General features: G+C 45.6%; 1 protein-coding gene across 1 annotated transcript in view; it reads right to left on the reverse strand.

Moving 5' to 3' along the window:
- The window catches only part of SIM2 (SIM bHLH transcription factor 2), a 163,770-nt gene that overhangs the window by 11,112 nt on the left and 130,985 nt on the right, over nucleotides 1-21,673 (reverse strand). Inside the window, exons 5-8 of the mRNA XM_075332918.1 lie at nucleotides 11,281-11,366; nucleotides 9,209-9,408; nucleotides 5,699-5,805; nucleotides 5,132-5,279 (exon numbers count right to left, since the gene is read on the reverse strand). Of these exons, the coding sequence (XP_075189033.1) occupies nucleotides 5,132-5,279; nucleotides 5,699-5,805; nucleotides 9,209-9,408; nucleotides 11,281-11,366 (541 nt within the window). The remainder of the gene's footprint in view (nucleotides 1-5,131; nucleotides 5,280-5,698; nucleotides 5,806-9,208; nucleotides 9,409-11,280; nucleotides 11,367-21,673) is intronic.

Consider the following 21,673-nt stretch of genomic DNA (forward strand, 5'->3'; position numbering starts at 1 on the left):
TCTGAGCTAGTGAGTAGAAACCAGCTGGTAGGATGTCTCCCATACACAGCACACAGACATGAGTTGTTCCTGGCCTCCTGGCGCTAATTAGCAATGCTCTGAGGGGTGAGATAAAACACTTACTAGCAAGCAGCACCAGAAATCTGTATGTGTCTTTCTTAAGCGGGCTTTACACGCTACGATATATCTAACGAGATGTCGGCGGGGTCACGTCGTAAGTGACGCACATCTGGCATCGTTAGTGATATCGTAGCGTGTGATAGCTATGAACGAGCAGAAATACTCACCTTCTCGTTCATCGCTGACACGTCGCTCATTTTCTAAAAATCGAAAGTCCTGTTGTTAATCGTACCCGGGGCAGCACACGTCGCTCCGTGTGACACCCCGGGAACGACGAACACAGATTACCTGCGGCCGCCGGCAATGCGGAAGAAAGGAGGTGGGCGGGATGTTTACGTCCCGCTCATCTCCGCCCCTCCGCTTCTATTGGCCGGCCGCTGTGTGACATCGCTGTGACGCCGAACGTCCCTCCCCCTTCAGGAAGTGGATGCTCGCCGCCCACAGCGAGGTCGTTTGGAAGGGGGTTACAACATTGTGCGGCACGGGCAACAAATTGCCCGTGCCGCACAAACAATGGGGGCGGGTGCGATCGCACGATACATTGTAACGTGTAAAGCAGGCTTTAGTCTCTCATTCGCCTCCTCCTTTATCCCACCTTCTCTGTAACCTTCACAAAGGCAGCTGTAATCTGCGTGAGCTGCGCGTCCATCTTTTCATGAGCAAAACTGGTTTATTGTACAATGAGTTTATGGGGCAGAGGGAGAACAAGAAGCTCAATTGCGAAGAAAGAAGCATATCTGATGGATAAGATATATTATAAAGTTTCCTAAATTTGCAACTAGGTAAAAAAAAAACAAGATCCGAGTGATCTCCGATCCCTGTTGTTACAGGAGTTCTACCACAACATAAACCACCAGTTCATCATGAGTACTGTATCCAGAGTAATTAATCCAATAGAAATTGTGGATGTGGACTTGGCTTAGATTTTTTAATTTAAACATTTTTTTTACACCTATGCTTCTTCAATTAGTCACATCCTTTTCGTCACAAGAGGGTCACACTTGACAGACATTCCTGTAGTTTCAGGCTGTAGAAGGTCACAGTGTTTGGCTACACAAGCTGCTCTTTGACTTTCCCTTTTTCCCTGCTTGGGGTTTATCACTTTATCTGCAGAGTTCCTCATCTTTTTAGCTGTTAATCTCCTGCACTTTACTTTGTTTCTTTTAATACCCTCATTCTCCTTTATTTGGTGCTGGTGATAGGTCTAATAGCTTTAACAGGTCTTCAGTGCAAACAGTCGGCTTGTATTTCTAGCGCTCCTGAAGCCATCAGGGTGCTACAAGGTACTGCATCCCCACCAGGATGCAGGGCCTACCCCCAGAGACCCAAAAGACCAGTGCCGTTAACAACCAGACATTCCAGTTAAGGCCTGTTTTTCCCCAAATTCTTCATAGACTGGTACCAGACTAGGGTTGGACCTATGGATGGACACTTAGAGGTGGAACCGATCTAGTCCACTAGACGACCAGGTGGGAGGTAGACAGTGGACGGTCAGTCAGACAGTCAAAGTGAGTCGGTGAAGAAGGAAGCAAGTAGAAGCACTAACAGGAGTGTGACAGTGACCTGAGTGCCCAGGCGTGTAGTTGTCGGTGGAGTACGGTGGAGTACTTCCAGAACCACAGCACCGACGGGGTACAGAATCCTAGGTCAGGCAAACGCTCCAAGCAGACCTGATAAAATCTGCACAGTGAGGGGACCATCAAGGACTTCACTGACCTTGAAATTCGGTACACAGTAGCAACGGAAGAACTGGGAACCAGGGCCAGAGACTCCGACCCCACTTGGTTCACACTACCGTTGAGAGACTACCAGGAGGGGACCCTCTGCCGCTCCAAGCCACGGGGACCCACCAACCAAAGACAGGTGCAGGGGAAAGAAGCCACCAGGTCATTAAACTGGCACTGGGACTAAGGGGACCTGCGGTTGAGACCAGCCGACCTTGGGTGACCAGTTTCCAGCTTACTGTGAGTAAAGGAACCAGTTACACTGCAACCACCTGTGTGGCCTACCTTCTGTCTGCACCCATCTACATCACCTATCCTCTGTGGCCCGGCCCTGCTTGTGGGGGGCCTAACATCCAGGCTGCCACTAACACCAGCCCCAGTAGAAAGAACTGTGCAGCAGTGGCTCAATCTACATAGCTGCAACCCGCAAGTGGCGTCACGTGTAAACATTTATTCAAACTCCCATGTAAATATAAAATTTTTAAAAAACACCCAGGGCACAGAACCGGCAATGGCCACCAAACTGACATTCCCCAGTTATACACCGCCCAGGTCCGAGTACCCCATAACCCTGGGCGACACATATTCATCTGGAAAAACGTTGTTGTTGTTGCATTTCCTTGTCCTGAGTCATCTGGAGATAAGTTATTTATTTCCTTTTCCCTGTGTGTTCTGCCTGTGTCTTCTTTAGAGCTTAGTGGGGTTGACTAAGTGCTCATCCCATCCGTTCCCAATCTACAGCCTATTTCAGGGTCAGCCATGGTCAGGTATCCTGCTCAGCGCAATGGTGCGGAACATATCTAGAGTGGTGAGGGAAGTCAGGGGCCAGCGGTAGGGTTGATCAGGGGTCACCATCTCCCCCTTCCTTAGACACAGGGTTTCCCTTCTCTTTCGCTGTTTGCTTGGCACTTCCCCGAACCTAGAGTAACCCTTTTCTTCTTTTACCTATATAGTTACTGCATAAAGCAGCGTTCCCAGCACTTGCACCAGGGTTTGGTTGGCAGGATGTTTTTAATTAATACTTGGTCTACACGCAGTGAATTCTTCTTGCGTCATCTGTTTGCACATCATGTAAATTACATGGCAAGTGTCTGATTTGGCAATTATAGATTGATTGCACTGTTTATAGGATACAGATTATCCGTCTCTACTGAGGACATATTTTCTAAACGCTTGCAGAAGTGCACTGTGTGGGATTATTTTTCTACCTTGATTATTATCAATATACGTTACTACAGCATATTTATAATAACATCCTTTGTATATCACCAACATATTCTGCAGAGTACCCTGCACATAAGAGCTGACACTGTACAGGAGAGAGGACCCTGCACATAAGAGCTGATACTCTACAGGAGAGAGGACCCTGCACATAAGAGCTGACACTCTACAGGAGAGAGGACCCTGCACATAAGAGCTGACACTCTACAGGAGAGAGGACCCTGCACATAAGAGCTGACACTCTACAGGAGAGAGGACCCTGCACATAAGAGCTGACACTCTACAGGAGAGAGAGGACACTGCACATAAGAGCTGACACTACAGGAGAGAGGACCTTGCACATAAGAGCTGACACTCTACAGGAGAGAGGACCCTGCACATAAGAGCTGACACTCTACAGGAGAGAGAGGACCCTGCACATAAGAGCTGACACTCTACAGGAGAGAGAGGACACTGCACATAAGAGCTGACACTACAGGAGAGAGGACCTTGCACATAAGAGCAGACACTCTACAGGAGATAGGACCCTGCACATAAGAGCCGACACTACAGGAGAGAGGACCCTGCACATAAGGGCTGACATTCTACAGGAGAGAGGAACCTGCACATAAGAGCTGACACTACAGGAGAGAGAGGACACTGCACATAAGAGCTGACACTACAGGAGAGAGGACCTTGCACATAAGAGCAGACACTCTACAGGAGATAGGACCCTGCACATAAGAGCTGACACTCTAAAGGAGAGAGGACCCTGCACATAAGGGCTGACATTCTACAGGAGAGAGGAACCTGCACATAAGAGCTGACACTACAGGAGAGAGGACCCTGCACATAAGAGCTGACACTCTACAGGAGAGAGAGGAACCTGCACATAAGAGCTGACACTACAGGAGAGAGGACCCTGCACATAAGAGCTGACACTCTACAGGAGAGAGGACCCTGCACATAAGAGCTGACACTCTACAGGAGAGAGCACCCTGCACATAAGAGCTGACACTCTACAGGAGACCCTGCACATAAGAGCTGACACTCTACAGGAGAGAGGACCCTGCACATAAGAGCTGACACTCTACAGGAGAGAGGACCCTGCACATAAGAGCTGACACTCTACAGGAGAGAGGACCCTGCACATAAGAGCTGACACTCTACAGGAGAGAGGACCCTGCGCATAAGAGCTGATACTCTACAGGAGAGAGGACCTTGCACATAAGAGCTGACACTACAGGAGAGAGGAACCTGCACATAAGAGCTGACACTCTACAGGAGAGAGGACCCTGCGCATAAGAGCTGATACTCTACAGGAGAGAGGACCTTGCACATAAGAGCTGACACTACAGGAGAGAGGAACCTGCACATAAGAGCTGACACTATACAGGAGAGAGGACCCTGCACATAAGAGCTGACACTCTACAGGAGAGAGGATCCTACACATAAGAGCAGGGTCCTCTCATTACTCTGAAGGGCCGCTCATTACCCTAATACATATGCACTTCTTCCCCCGCCTACCAGTAGTCCTGGTGTCTCTGATTGCTTGCAGTCAGATGCACCTTCACCCTGTGTGACATTGTGTCTGATTGCTTGGAATATACATTTTTTGGCAAAAATACGCACAAAACATTTTTTACGACATTTTGGTGTGGTTTTCTGCCAGGAGATGCAAATTTGGTGCAGTCATTTCCGCACCAAATTTGCAGTAAACCACTCCGAAACGGCATCAAAACTGTTTTTGTGCATTTTTCTTCCATTTTTGTCATGCAGGAGACTCGGTAAGTATAACGCTCCTGCTCTAATCTGCCTATCCATTTCCAAGACCATATTAAAGCACAATATTCGGGACCCCATAGACTTATATGGGGATCGGCGGCCAGGCGGGTATTTGGGATTAATTCCGGTCCCGAACCATTTTTTTTTATTTTTTTTATTTTTTTTAAATCTGGTTGGACCCGCCGATCCCGAATAAATGTGGGTTCACTCATCTCTAGCTGTTACGCATCTGCATGATGACTCTTATCATTTTTATTCCAGATAGAGCAGACGCCCATCGCCGGCTGATCCCGGATACTCACGTTAGGACATAGTTCACACTAACGATACAGTGAGGTCTGGAAGAGCGGCTGTTGTGGACGATTGTAGCGTAGCTCTGTACCCAGACCCATCCTCCATGTTTGGAAAGCAGACGATAATATTTGGTGGTGACTTGGCCTTTTACCAGCACTGGAAGAAAAGTGAATATTTGAAGATTAACCTAACTAAACATCTCAGAATCTTTTGGAGCATCGGTGGATAAGACATAAAAACATAGAAAGATAGTGAAAAAGTGGAGAGATATCCAAAATAATAAATAAATATATATATACCCTGTAATTCCTTATTTGTCCTGCGGAGGCACTGCAGAAAAATGTTATACCTCCTGATATCATGAAGTGTAACATTTTTCTGCAGTGCCTTCGCAGGGCAAATGAGGAATTACAGGGTCTCCACTAAAATTACTGGTCTGTTCTTATAATGCAATGTGTAGCTTTCCAGCTATGGCAAAAACTACAACTCCCAGCATTCCTCCACATAGTATTAGGAAATAAATCAGCACAAAATATTTGATCTTAAAAAGACAAAAATAAATCAATGAAACTTACAGAGGTGATGAGCGTATCTCAGGTGGAACACATCACAGCCATGGACGTGGTGGTAAAGTGTTTTCTCTATGAGATCTTGAGGTTCATAACCGGTTAATTCAGCTACTCTGCACAGAAAAGAGGGGAACTGAGAGTTTGGGGTATTTTTTTTACAGCTTATTAGGAAAACTATGCAGCATCTGGACACTTTGGAAGAAAGGAGTACATTTTTGGATGTTCTGCAAAATACAACTAAATTGTGTTCTGTTGTTCCAAACTCTCGAAACTTTGATATTAGTTTGAGAAGTTTCAGGCCAAAAGCTGATTACATTTATTGGATGTGCTTTATTTGTGTTATTAGGAGAAATGGTGAAAAAGGAATCAGTGACAGCTCAGGATAATTCAGCTTTATCCATAACATTCAGAAATCTGCTTTCTGTCGACCGGCTGAGCTTGGGACTACTTGGCCTCATCTTTAGGTTCGGCAAATCCACTGAGTTTGTTGGATCCAATAATTTATTGTAGATGTAGAAACTTGGCACTCAAGATCAAATGTGAAGAATGGACATCGTGTCATACCCAGTTACACCATTTGCCAAGTTGCTATACTTTCTGAGGACCCTCTGCATGCACACTGATGAAGGTCTTTGACCGAAACGTCTTAGCTTGTGCTGGTCCTACAAGTTCTTCACAATAAAAAACACTCTTCACATTTGATCTTCAGTGCCAAGTTTCTACATCTACTTGGGACGGTTTGGACCCTACTTGAGCACCACCCCAGAAGTGCCGAGTGTATCAACTCAATAATTTATTGTAGAGATGACCTGACTCCATGGAAGATGTCGGGAGAGAGACGGATCGGGCAACGAGATTCCCACCAGCCCAATCGTGTTTTTCCTAATTTTCATAGTGGTCTGCTCATTTCCTTCTTCTCATACACAACAAATGATTGGGCCGAGTGGCATGGAAAAGTTTGAGCACCCCTGGTCAAAATTACTGTTCAAGATGAAATGCTCTCTAAAAAGCATAAAATTATAGATGACACATTTCCTTACTATTTTAGGCAAAAAAAATATATATATTTTCATCTTTTACATTTTAAAAATTACAAAAAGGAAAATGGGCCAATGCAAAAGTTTGGACACGCTTGGAGATTTGTGTGCTCAGATAATTTTGACCAAGGTCTTAGACTTTAATTAGCCTGTTAGGGTTATGGCTTGTTCACTATCTTCAAAAGAAAAGGCCAGGTGATGCAAATTTTACAGCATTATCTCAGCCTCCTCTAACCTGGTGCCAAAAACAGCAACCATAGGTTCTTCTAAGCAGCTGCCTAGCACTCTGAAAATGAAAATTGTGGTGGCCCACAAAGCAGGAGAAAACTAAAAGAAAAAAGCAAAGCGTTTTCAAGTTGCTATTTCCTTAGGTTCAAATGTAATTAAGAAATGGCAGTTACCAGGAACAATTGAGGTCAAGATAAGGTCTGGAAGACCAAGCAAAATTTCTGTGAGAACTGGTCGTAAAATTGTTAGAGAGACAAATCAGAAGCCCCGCTTGTCTACAAAAGACCCTCAAGAAGATTTAGCAGACTCTGGAGTTGTGGTACATTGTTCTACAGCTCAGAGACACCTGCACAAATATGGCCTTCATGGAAGAGTCATCAGAAGAAAACCTCTCCTGAGTCTGCACCATAAAATTCAGTGTCAGAAGTCTGCAAAAGAACATCTAAACAAGCCTGATGCATTTTGTGAAACAAGTTCTGTAGGCCGATGAGGATAAAATAAAAATGTTTGGCCACAATGATAAAATGGCACAGAATTTCTGGAAAAGAATATCTCGCCAACCATTAAGCATGGGGTGGATTAATCATGCTTTGGGGTTGTGTTTCAGTCAATGGCACAGGGAACATTTTACGGGTACAGGGAAGAATGTATTCCGTGAAATTTCAACAAATTCTTGATGCAAACATAACAGTAAAAAAGCTGAAGTTGAAAAGGGAGAAAATAGAAGGATGGCTTCTATATATGGATAAGGATCCTAAACACACGTCAAAATCTACAAAAGATGATCTCAAAAGGCGCAAGCCGAAGGTTTTACAATGGCCCTCACAGTCCCCTGATCTCAACATCATTGAAAATCTGTGGCTAGACCTCAAAAGAGCAGTGCATGAAAGACGAATCAGGAATCTCACAGAATTGGAAGAAGTCTCCATGGAAGAACGGATGACAATCCTTCAAACAAAAATTGAAAGACTTTTCGCTGCTACAAAAAGGGAGTAATGCTGGGAACTGACCATGTAGGGTGCAAAAACTTTTGCATCAGCAAATTTTCCTTTGTTATTTCCTTAAAAATGTGAAACAGATGAAAACATTTTTTTTTTACGTAAAATACATAGGAAATGTGTCATCTTTAATTTTGTGCATTTTAGAAATCATTTCATCTTTAACTATTCTCAATAACAGTATTTTTGACCAGGGGTGCTCAAACTTTTGCATACCACTGTAAGGTGGGGTCAGGAGAGTTGTCTGTTACAAATGTAATTGGACAATTCTATTTTATCAGTTAAAAATGACTTTCCAGATGAGTGAAACATTTTTACCTTGGATATATTTTTTTTAATTGGTCTTTAAAAATTCAAACATTTGTAAAAAATAAAAACAAAAAAATTGGTTTCTGCCGCTACCTGTTTCTTTTTTATTTTTCTGTGGGCCAGGGCTCGTTTTTGTGCACCAAACTGTAGTTTTTGTTGATGTTTTGAGGTATTTACTCTGTTTTGAAAAATTGCAATATTTTTCTTTAAATTTCCACTTTTAAATATTTTAATATTTTTATAATTTGACATTCAAAAATCCTGTAATTTTTTCTTTCAAATTCTTTATTTTAGAATGTTCAACAAATAAGAATTTATCAAATAAACATCATTTATAGCAACATAAAAGTAACAGAAAAAGTGGAGGGAATGGAAAAAATGTACATTTTATTATTTTTTATTTGTTCTTTTTTTATTTCCAGAATGAGAAAAGAGGGGCAACTTAATATTTTATTCTTTTTATATAAATATATATTTTAAAATTTGAAACAATTATTAAAATATTGCATTCTTTAGTTCTCATAGGGAACTTGAAAATGCAATGGGTCCATAACATAGTGACAGATCCGGTCTTTGGGTTATCGTATCCCTATCGGCCATCCCTGATGAAGAGGGTGCCACAGAAGATCCGGGACCCATGGTTTCTGAACACTATGAAATATATTATTTATATGGCAGTTATATTTCGGTATTGTACTTTTTTATGGGGCTGTTATTTGGGCACTGCATGGTGACATTATTTGAGCCCAAGGCACTGTACAAGCACTCTCAGGTGTAAGGCCGGTACTGCATGGTGACCATTACCGCCAAGGGTCCAAACTTACACCACTTCCATCTATAAGGGCCAAGAACAAGTGGAAACTGACTGATATAACTTCAGTAACAACAGTACACAAGTACATTTTAGGTTTTACAGGACATACTGGTTTTACGTAGCCGCTTACCTCGAGTCCAGGAAAATGAGTTTGAGGTCCAGACTTGCTCTGAACATAAACATGTTACTGTGGAGTTTGATCTCCGTGATGGCGCTCGGGGGTAAGGATTGACCCACTGCCACTAGCCCTACAATTTGATAGCAGGAGTCATATAAAGAAATGTCCAGCATATACTGCCTTATTTTCAGATACCCACTGCAGTGAATCACCTGTCATGTAAAGATAAAACATATCACATATGTACTAAACAGACCGGCCATGCAGTATTACATATGCACTGTACCCCACCTTACTATAACATCCCACAGGCAAAGGTAAAACGTCACTCATCAGAAAACTCGGGTATCAGCGCCCACAATTCAATGGGTATTTTTGTTTAAGAGGACCTGTCAGTAGGTTAAAAGTGGCCACTTTTTACTCTTATGTTATTCCTCCTGTTTCCTTTAGTAGTCTGTTTTTTTCTTTTTTTAATTCCGTCATACGGTTCAAGAGATATCGGCCTATTTATATGGTAGCTCACAAGGTTCCTTGGGGGCGTGTCTTTAGGCTCCTCTGTCCCACCCACTTAGTGAAGACCATAAAAATTAGCACTAATTTAAAAGAACATATCTCTGGAACCGTATGTGGGATTTTAAAAAAAGAAAAAGCATAATACTGAGGGAAATAGTGTGTATAAAATAAAACAAAACAAAAAAAACTGATCTGGTGACAGATCATCTTTAAGCCTCTATATATGACCCAGGCAGCTAGAGGTATCAAATTCTAGTACATTTAAATAGGAGGAGAAAATCCCTGATGTCCAAGAAAACTGTAGGTCATTAACAACAGATGACGTGAGGCTCGATTCATTTCTCTCACTGTGATTGACTAGAGGGAAAACTGAGATCGGGTAGGTAAGAACTAACTGATAATAGCCCCATAAACGGTAATAAGGAGAACAAAGTTTAGGGGAGAAATAGATGGAATCCACACTGCCGATAGCTCAATGAAGCTCAAGGTGTCAGAAGTAAAGGACATGTGGTTTATTGAAGTCAACGTGCTTCGAAACCCACCGATTTCTTCATCAGGACAAATCATCACGAATAAAGAAAATAGTGGGTTTCGAAACACATAACGGGTAATATGGAGAACAAAGTTTAGGAGAGAAATAGATGTAATCCGCGCTGTCAACAGTTTAATGAAACTCAAGGTGTCAGAAGTAAAGGACATGCGGTTTACTGAAGTCAACATGTTTCGAAACTCACCGGTTTCTTCATCAGGACAAATCATCATAATCAAAAAACTGGTGGGTTTTGAAATGTGTTGACTTGAATAAACTGCATGTCCTTTACTTCTGACACCTTGAGCTTCATTGGACTGTAGGCAACGAGGATTACATCCATTTCTCTCCTAACCTTTGTTCTCCATACATCATGGAACGGTTTTTATTGATGTTCGTGCAGGAGTTTGGCCTCTCACAACCATTCCAGGTGAGCAAATCTCCCATTTGATCCCTCATTTTCACATACAGTAGTTAAGACCCTATTTATGCTTTTTGTCTTTCCAGGCTTAATGCATAAAGGTCAAAAAACCTTTAGATAAGAATCCCAGGGATACAATAAATAAAAGGAATGATGATGAAGGGTAATATAGCTGACAGGAAGTAGCTATCGGACAGGTACTCCCTTCCTGTCCTAGAAGCTGATGACGGGAGAAGACTGGAGCACAACAGCTGAGCTCCAGTCTAGTATGGACCATGATGTTCTGGCCAGCTGGTGGGTCTCCTGAACTCAACAGCCTCATATTTACCAATGAGGCTGCTCTTGACTGAACTCAGTAGTCTCATATTTGCACATGAGGAGTTCAGAGACATCCATGGCCGGTCCAGACATGTAATGAATAGTGATAGGAATTGATAATGTCAGTCTAGTATCGGAATAAATAAAGCGCATTGAGTTAATTCATGCAAAAATCCTCTTCTGCTAAGTGTTTTGTGGAACTGCTGCTGTGTGACCATCCATCACTGAAAACAGTGATGCCATCACTCAGTGTGAATGTGCGTGCACACATCTATAGGTTTATTACTTAGCAGTTTAATTTACCTTGTATCCGCTACATGTGAGTCCTGCATTTCTTTTGGCCAAAACACATTTCATTCGTAGAAAAAAAGACCGTTCAATTTCATATTCTACAAGAAGAAGGAAGCTGCCATGAAATAACATAAGATTATAGTAAGGCTCACATAAAACTTTGCATATTAGGAGTTAGGTTGAGGCAGTCATGATCTTAGGTAGCTCATTCCAGTGAACGGGTGCAGCACTAGAGAAGTTTTAATTAAAAAGCAAGCGGATGATAAGATATTGTTGACTACAGACAGGGTTGGGTGTAGATAATAAAGGCACAGAATAATACAATAGTATATAAAATTTCAACCCTATTATTAAAGAAACTGGTAGCCTGGCAAAGTCAGAGGTGGTCTGAAAAGGATCTGAGCAGTTTTCAGTTTTCATTCCAGTCAAGTTAATAAAATACAAATGATCAGCTACTGTAATCAAGAAGATAAATAATTAGGGCTAGAATTAAAATTTTATAGTGTTGTAAAAAAAAGTTCAATGACATGGATGGATTAATAACTCCGAAAAGTTGGGTTGAGTATGTACGATGGACGGTAGCTTTACAGACAGAAATTAACATTTTCGACAAGATACAGAATGGAAGAAAATGAAAAACCTCAGTTTTGGGGTTTGATTCTGCAATAATGGATCCCCGACTTTCCAACAAGATACAACCCCAATAAGACTCGATTTTCGAGACAATTCTTGGTGGGAACCAAACCATTGATTTGTGATCTCAGAGATAAAATAGAAGTGGGGCTTCTAATGAACCCGTGTAAACCCAAAATTTAGATTTTACACATACTCGAGCTACTATAGATGAATGAGGACAAGCAGCTTATTGCCAATGCCCGAGCAAACTGCCGATTTTGGTTGGTGAGGGGCAATAGAGCTGAAGGTTGAAATGGAAATGTGGTATTGCATAGTGGCCATTCAGATGAATGATTGGCCATGTATTTCATATATGGCTCAAGTCCAGAAGAGATAAGGCTTGATCTTAATCATATAATAGGGTCATGAGTGAGAACCCACTAAGATGTCAAAGTTATCTAATAGTGTACATGGACAAGGGTTGCTCTAATGGATCCTATTACTCATTGAGGATCTTTGGCTACTAGATGTTTTTCTCTAGGTCTCTTGGGAAATAAGATATTTTTCTCTAGGCCTTTTGGGCTATAAGGTATTCTTCTCCAGGTCTCTACGGCTATAAGATATTCTTCTCTAGGTCTCTATGGCTATTTGATATTCTTCGCAAGGTTTCTATGGCTATTAGATGTTCTTCTCCAGGTGTCTTGGGCTATAAAATATTCTTCTCCAGGTTTCTTGGGCAATAAGATATTCTTCTCTAGGTCTCTATGACTATAAGATATCCTTCTCCAGGTCTCTATGGCTATAAAATATTCTTCTCCAAGGTTCTTGGGCTATAAGATACGGTATTCTGCTCTGGGTCTCTTGGGCTATAAGATATTCTTCTCCAGGTCTCTTAGGCTATAAGATAGCCTTCAACAAATTATTATACTCCACAATTATACCCTCACGTATGAGCCTGGACGGAAAAGTAAAGAATAAAAATTGACATTAGCTTACATTTTTCCATCTTATTTGGGAAAATAATGCGCTATATGTTCTGGCTAATAGAGTAGGATCATGAGCAGGACACCACCATGATGTCCAAGTGATGCAATAGGGTTTATAGAAAGGGGTTGTCCTGATGGCAACTATCCTATTAATCATTGACTTTGACCATAATGTATACTTCTCCAGGTCTCTTAAGGCGGCGTTGCACGGTACGATATATTGTGCGATATGTCGTTGGGGTCACGGAATTCGTGACGCACATCCGGCATCGTTAGAGATGTCGTATCGTGTGACACCTCTGAACGACTGTTAACGAGCAAAAATACTCACCTTATCGTTGCTCGTTGACACGTCGTTCATTTCCATAATGTCGTTCCTCCTTCTGTGCGCCGGTTGTTCGTCGCTCCCGTGGCAGCACACATCCCTACGTGTGAAACCCCGGGGACGACGAACAACAACTTACTTGCGTCCCGCCAGCAATGAGGAAGGAAGGAGGTGGGCGGGATGTTACGTCCCGCTCATCTCCGCCCCTCCACTTCTATTGGGCGGCCGCTGTGTGACGTCGCTGTGACACCGAACGTCCCTCCCCCTTCAGGAAGAGGATGTTCGCCACCCATAGCGACGTCGTTAGGGAGGTAAGTACGACTTTGTGCGACACTGGCAATGAATTGACAGTGACGCACAAACGACGGGGGCGGGTGCGATCGCTCATGCGATCGCACAATAAATCGTTGCGTGTAACGCCGCCTTTAGGCTATAAGATATTCTTCTCCAGGTCTCTATGGCTATATAAGATATTGTTCTCCAGGTCTCTATGGCTATAAGATATTGTTCTCCAGGTCTCTTGGGCTATAATATATTCTTCTCCAGGTCTCCATGTCTATAAGATATTCTTCTCCAGGTCTCTATGTCTATAAGAGATTCTTCTCCAGGTCTCTATGGCTATACGATATTCTTTTCCAGGTCTCTACAGCTGTAAGATATTCTTCTCCAGGTCTCTTGGGCTATAAGATATTCTTCTCCAGCTCTCTATGGCTATAAGATAATATTCTCTAGGTCTCTATGTCTATAAGATATTCTTCTCCAGGTCTCTATGGCTATTAGATATTCTTTACCAGGTCTCTACGGCTATAAGATATTCTTCTCCAGGTCTCTATGTCTATAAGATATTTTTCTCCAGGTCTCTTGGGTTATAAGATATTCTTCTACAGGTCTCTTGGGCTATTAGATATTCTTTTCCAGTACTCTATGCCTATAAGATATTCTTGTCTAGAACTCTATGGCTATAAGATATTCTTGTCCAGGTCTCTTGGGTTATAAGATATTCTTCTCCAGGTCTCTTGGGTTATAAGATATTCTCCTCCAGGCCTCTTGTTCTATAAGATATTCTTCTACAAAGTATTATACTCCACAATTATGCCCTCACTTATGAAAAAAAAATGATGTTAGCTTAGATTCTTCCATCATATTTGGGAAAATAATGCGCTATTTGTTCTGGCCAATAGAGTAGTGTCATGAGCAGGATCCCACCATGAAGTCCAAGCAACCCGATAGGGCTTATGGAAAGGGGTTGTCCTGATGGGTACATCCTATTAATCATTGACTTTGACCATAATGTATTCATCTCCAGGTCTCTTACAAAGTATTACACTCCACAATTGTGCCCTCACTAACGAGTTTGGTCCAAAAAGTCAAGAAAATATGGACAATATCTTCAATTTTTCCATCATATTTAGGAACATAATGTGCTATGATGCTAAGCTGTGAGGTTATTACTTTATTCTCAGATGTGTAGATACCGATTTGTAGTTAGGTGTACCAGCTCTACAAAGCTTCAGAGGGTTTTAGGTTTTGGGATTAGGAATAATTTAGGAAATTACAGCCTCTTAGTAAATAACGGGGTATCCATTTACCCTGTCACATCCAATATTCCTCAGTACGGAGGTTAATGTAGTAATAATAGGCATTTTGTACATAATTTCTCCCAAGCTTTACCGGCTTCTCTCTCATTAAAGAAAAAAATCTATCTTGGGGATTCGGAGAACCTCACGCTGAGGGTCATGTAATAAATGCCTTTTCCAGGTTTCTACACTGTTTTCTGCAAAACTTCTTTTTTTGGATGAGTTTATTTATTCCAAGGTTATTTCTGTATATTGGAATAATATGATAAAAACGAAGGAACTTTGTGCAATTTATTGCCTTTAAATAATAGCATCACACTTGGCCAATTTTATCTACTTGACATCCTGGTTCTCCTTAAAGGGCATGATTTTACTACTGAAACTAGTGATTGCATCCACATCCAGAGTCATTTGGCATGGAGGAGGAGGTGTGATGGTGTGGGGGTGCTTTACTGCTGACACTGTTGGGGATTTATTCAAAATTGAAGGCATACAGAACCAGCATGCCTACCACAGCATCTTGCAGCGGCGTGCTATTCCATCCGGTTTGCGTTTAGTTGGACCATCATTTATTTTTCAACAGGACAATGACCCCAAACACACCTCAAGGCTGTGTAAGGGCTATTTGACTAAGAAGGAGAGTGATGGGGTGCTACGCCAGATGACCTGGCTTCCATAGTCACCAGACCTGAACCCAATCGAGATGGTTTGGGGGTGAGCTGGACCGCAGAGGGAAGGCACAAGGGCCAACAAGTGCTAAGCATCTCTAGGAACTCCTTCAAGACTATTGGAAAACCATTTCCGGTGACTACCTCTTGAAGCTCATCAAGAGAATGCCAAGAGTGTGCAAAGTAGTAATGAAAGCAAAAGGTGGCTACTTTGAAGAACGTAGAATATAAGACATATTTTCAGTTGTTTCACACTTTTTTGTTAAGTATTTCATTCCACATGTGTTAATTCATAGTTTTGATGCCTTCAATGTGAATCTACAATTTTCAGAGTCCTGAAAATAAAGAAAACTCTTTGAATGAGATGTGTCCAAACTTTTGGTCTGTACTGTACATTCATGAAGAATAGACATTCTTAGCATAGATCATCAATGTCTGATCAGTCAGGGATCGACAACCCTTCACCTTTCCCCCCACCTTCAGATCAACTGTTTTCGGTACTGGTGGCGGCAATGCTCAGTTTTGGAGCTGCCCCGTCTTCTGATAGTGGCCGTGGCCAGGTACTGCACATTCACCTCATATTGATTTGAATCGGAGGCGGATGTGCAGTACTCGGCCGCGGCAGCTATCTGAAGACTGGACAGCTGCGGAACTGAGCATTTCCAGCTGCCTGCTGCCGCCACTGGCATTGACAATAGCTGATCGACACGTGTCGGACCCCGGCCGATTAGACATTGATAACGTATCCTAAGGATAGGCCATCAATGTAAAAGTAGTGGCCAACCTCTTTAATAGATTAATTTAATAGATCATCACATGCTTGCACTTTTTAGTACATGGTTTGATAGGTTCCTCTGCAAGCTCAACTGTCGCGGACACGGAGGAGGGTGTCAGCACACCGCGCTCACCCCCTTCTGTTCGGGTCCGGCGGCCGCTGCTCAGTGGTGGCTCGAGCTGTAGGCCGGATCCCGGGGGTTTCTCGAGCGGCACTCCTCGCCCGTGAGTGAAAGGGAGTTGTTGGGTGAGGGGATGATTATTGTCCGTGACGCCACCCACGGTTGTGGTGAGTTCACCACCGCTGCTCTATACGGGGCTCCCGGGGATGGTGATGCGAAGCAGCCAGGTATTGTGTTGCCCCTCCGTGGGTAGGGGTTGGTGATCCCGGGGCCCGGTGATGGAGATGGAGGTGCAGGGCCTGATGGGCGCAGGGACGCGGGGGCATCGCTGTGCCTTGCTGCACTGTGGTACTCACTCAGCCTGAGACGTGGACACAGTTTTACGGTAAACCAAACGGCTGGTAGGACGGTCCCACAGACGGCTGCACCTGCACTCCTGGTAGGTGACGGTGATGTCCCTCTTCCTTGCACCTATGGTTGACTTGTGGTAGCGGTGGATTCCCTCCGGTTACCCGCTCCCCGGCTTCAATCTGGGCCGGAGGAGCCCTACACTTTGCCCGCAGGCGCTGGCCCTGAGAAACTGGTGCCGTGGCGGTGGCAGTGTCTCTCCGGTTCGGGTTGGCTGTTGCCTTCAATCGGGACTTGGTTGTTGGGGGATCTACGTCCCCTTCACTGACGGATTCAGCAAATTTGGCGACTCCTAGCCTTGCCGGGGTCCAAGAGGCCCCTGCCCTGGTGCTGACTGTCCTTCGGAACACTGCTCCAGACCACCGGGCACACAGCCAATGGGGTCCTTCCAGGAACTTCCAAACGGTCCCCCTCCAGACAGTCACCGCCGTCGCTGACCTTGCTGATCTGGCCCTCCACAAAGCTGGACCCTTCAGGCTTTCTTTCTTTTCTTGTCACCTCACTTGCTTTCCTTTCCACTTTTCTACTTTTACTTTCACTTAGCTCCTCACTCCTGCTCCTCCCTGAGCTATCTCCTTCCACTTCCTCCTCCTAAACTGAACTCTGTTGTTTACTCAAGCTCGTCCCTGAGCTGACTGCCTGGTTTACTTCCTGCCTCCAGAGCTGTGACCTCCTCGGTGGGCGGAGCCAACCGCCTGGCCCACCCCCTGGTGTGAATCATCAGCCTCTGGAGGAAGGCAACAAGGATTTGTAGTTTAGCTGTGATGTGCCTACCTGGGGTGTGGGGTGTGGTGGTGTTGTGACCTGTGACCCCTGGCTTGCCCAGGGCGTCACATTCCCCCTTAGCAAAATGCAGACCGTCCGCGGGCTGCCGTCCTACACCGGTTTTATTTTTCTGAAAAAGATAACATTTGGAATTAACATATTTACATTTTTAATCATAACTCTTCCCAAGACGGGAGGCACATTTCTTTTAACGTTACAAACGGTTTACGGTTACGGTTTCCGCTCTCTCCCACCCAAGCAACCTGGCCCTGATGCTGCCCCTAAAGCCCAGGCAGCACCCCTTGACCCACAGTCCAGCACAAGTTACCCGAGCGGGATCTGTCCTTCCCCTCCAGAGGGTAGCCACCGGTTCCCTTGGTGGCTGGGCCCTAGCCTGCTCTGCTGAGGGCCCTCCCTCCAACCTGCCTCTCCGGAGGCGGCATTGCGGAAAACGGTAACGGTAAACAACATATTTACAAGCCACTTAACGTTTGTGGTTGCCCTGCAAGTTCACGGGCTTGTCCATGGATAGTTCCCATGCCAAAACTTTAAACGGTCCCCACGGGGACAACGGTGCCGGCTCCAGCCGGTTCAATCACTACAGACAATCAGGTAACTTCTTCTTGGATTAATCATTTTTCATTTTCAACTTTTAAACAAACAAAAGAATGGTGGTCCCAACGGGGACGGTGCAACGGGCATCCGCTGCCCTACTCCAGTCCTTCTGCTGCTTCATCCGAGGGAGGGGGCGCAGAGCTCACCCTGCTCTCGTTGCTGCCCCTGTGCTTCACATCCAGGGCAAACCACCCCCTCTCTCCGCAGTGTCGGGTGTACCGCACCATGTCCCCCGGCATGAGGTTACGGCCAGGATGCTCCTCGGGCAGATGGGCATTCACATCCCGCCGGGCTACAAACACTTCGGCCTCCAGGCCCGGTTCATATATAAATCCGTAGCCCCGGCGGACATCAAACCGCTTCACCTGCCCTTCGTACAACGGGCCCCGGACACGGAAGGTCGCTTGCCGCAGATTTTCTTTCTCCCGAATGGCTCGGGCCACCAGCTCGGCTTTCCTTCTCTCCCTCTCCGCGATCTCCAGGCCCAGCGATGTCGGCTCCCTATCCCAATACGGCGCTGCCGCCAGCGCCGGCGCACAGGTCGGGCCCCGCGGGACATCCAGAACGTTACCCACTGTCAGGAAGGTGGGTGGCGTATCCCGCGGTGTCGTGGCCTTGGGCGCTGCCTTGCAGCAACAACCCGGCGCCACCTCAGCCGAGGTGTGGGGAATGGGCACAGGGGCTTTCCGCAGCTGGGCCTTTGGCTCGGAGCGGGTCATCGGCTCCGGCTCGGGAAACTGCTCGGGGACTGTCTCTGGCACAATCTTCGGGGCCTTCCATGGCAACACCCCCGGTTTGCTACGGGCTCCGGCTACAGGTCGGTCCGCTGGGGCGGACGGGCTGGGTATCGCTACCGGTTGCGGTGGTAGCGGGCCTAGTGGCGGGGTCACAGCCCCCGAGACGGGTGGCAAGGGAGGCAACGGGGAGAGAGGGCAAGAGTGTGCAAAGTAGTAATGAAAGCAAAAGGTGGCTACTTTGAAGAACGTAGAATATAAGACATATTTTCAGTTGTTTCACACTTTTTTGTTAAGTATTTCATTCCACATGTGTTAATTCATAGTTTTGATGCCTTCAATGTGCATCTACAATTTTCAGAGTCCTGAAAATAAAGAAAACTCTTTGAATGAGATGTGTCCAAACTTTTGGTCTGTACTGTACATTCATGAAGAATAGACATTCTTAGCATAGGTCATCAATGTCTGATCAGTCAGGGATCGACAACCCTTCACCTTCCCCCCCACCTTCAGATCAACTGTTTTCGGTACTGGTGGCGGCAATGCTCAGTTTTGGAGCTGCCCCGTCTTCTGATAGTGGCCGTGGCCAGGTACTGCACATTCACCTCATATTGATTTGAATCGGAGGCGGATGTGCAGTACTCGGCCGCGGCAGCTATCTGAAGACTGGACAGCTGCGGAACTGAGCATTTCCAGCTGCCTGCTGCCGCCACTGGCATTGACAATAGCTGATCGACACGTGTCGGACCCCGGCCGATTAGACATTGATAACGTATCCTAAGGATAGGCCATCAATGTAAAAGTAGTGGCCAACCTCTTTAATAGATTAATTTAATAGATCATCACATGCTTGCACTTTTTAGTACATGGTTTGATAGGTTCCTCTGCAAGCTCAACTGTCGCGGGCGGGGAGGAGGGTGTCAGCACACCGCGCTCACCCCCTTCTGCTCGGGTCCGGCGGCCGCTGCTCAGTGGTGGCTCGAGCTGTAGGCCGGATCCAGGGGGTTTCTCGAGCGGCACTCCTCGCCCGTGAGTGAAAGGGAGTTGTTGGGTGAGGGGATGATTATTGTCCGTGACGCCACCCACGGTTGTGGTGAGTTCACCACCGCTGCTCTATACGGGGCTCCCGGGGATGGTGATGCGAAGCAGCCAGGTGTTGTGTTGCCCCTCCGTGGGTAGGGGTTGGTGATCCCGGGGCCCGGTGATGGAGATGGAGGTGCAGGGCCTGGTGGGCGCAGGGACGCGGGGGCAGCGCTGTGCCTTGCGGCACTGTGGTACTCACTCAGCCTGAGACGTGGACACAGTTTTACGGTAAACCAAACGGCTGGTAGGACGGTCCCACAGACGGCTGCACCTGCACTCCCGGTAGGTGACGGTGATGTCCCTCTTCCTTGCACCTATGGTTGACTTGTGGTAGCGGTGGATTCCCTCCGGTTACCCGCTCCCCGGCTTCAATCTGGGCCGGAGGAGCCCTACACTTTGCCCGCAGGCGCTGGCCCTGAGAAACTGGTGCCGTGGCGGTGGCAGTGTCTCTCCGGTTCGGGTTGGGCTGTTGCCTTCAATCGGGACTTGGTTGTTGGGGGATCTACGTCCCCTTCACTGACGGATTCGGCAAATTTGGCGACTCCTAGCCTTGCCGGGGTCCGAGAGGCCCCTGCCCTGGTGCTGACTGTCCTTCGGAACACTGCTCCAGACCACCGGGCACACAGCCAACGGGGTCCTTCCAGGAACTTCCAAACGGTCCCCCTCCAGACAGTCACCGCCGTCGCTGACCTTGCTGATCTGGCCCTCCACAAAGCTGGACCCTTCAGGCTTTCTTTCTTTTCTTGTCACCTCACTTGCTTTCCTTTCCACTTTTCTACTTTTACTTTCACTTAGCTCCTCACTCCTGCTCCTCCCTGAGCTATCTCCTTCCACTTCCTCCTCCTAAACTGAACTCTGTTGTTTACTCAAGCTCGTCCCTGAGCTGACTGCCTGGTTTACTTCCTGCCTCCAGAGCTGTGACCTCCTCGGTGGGCGGAGCCAACCGCCTGGCCCACCCCCTGGTGTGAATCATCAGCCTCTGGAGGAAGGCAACAAGGATTTGTAGTTTAGCTGTGATGTGCCTACCTGGGGTGTGGGGTGTGGTGGTGTTGTGACCTGTGACCCCTGGCTTGCCCAGGGCGTCACACAACCCTACAGACCAGATCACACACAGACTCAACTCTTCAATTGCCTCTGAAAATCCAGAGATGGTCCATCATCACATTGTTTAGATAAATGCAATGCTCAAAACATGAGATACTCACCTTTGTCATTTCTTAAAGATAGTCATACCCTGTATAATTACTTAGATTGGCCTACCACACCCATTTAAAATAACATCTGTCACTTGCCAAAAACGTAATTATTCTACCCGGCGTAAATGGCGCCGTTCTCCTGAATCCGGCGCTGTTTTTCGTTTGTCCCTGCGCCTCTCCGTTCCTGAGATATGGCCATTTTTCCCTGTATATAAATCTAGTCTTGCTAGCCAAGTGGGAATGGTCCTTAACTCTTTTGTGGGGCGTGTACATGATGACCACACCCACTTGGATAACAAGACTGTAATTATGTGCAAAAAAATAGGGGGTTGTATCTCGGGAACGGAGAGGCGTAGGAACAAAAGAAAAACATCGCCGGAATCAGGAGAACAGCGGCATTTACACCTAGTAAAAAAAAAACAACACAAAGAAGGGAATTTTGTTTACTTACCGTAAATTCCTTTTCTTCTAGCTCCTATTGGGAGACCCAGACAATTAGGGTGTATAGCTTCTGCCTCCAGAGGCCACACAAAGTAT

Source organism: Anomaloglossus baeobatrachus, chromosome 2 (genome assembly GCF_048569485.1).
Source record: "Anomaloglossus baeobatrachus isolate aAnoBae1 chromosome 2, aAnoBae1.hap1, whole genome shotgun sequence".
Lineage (NCBI taxonomy): Eukaryota > Metazoa > Chordata > Amphibia > Anura > Aromobatidae > Anomaloglossus > Anomaloglossus baeobatrachus.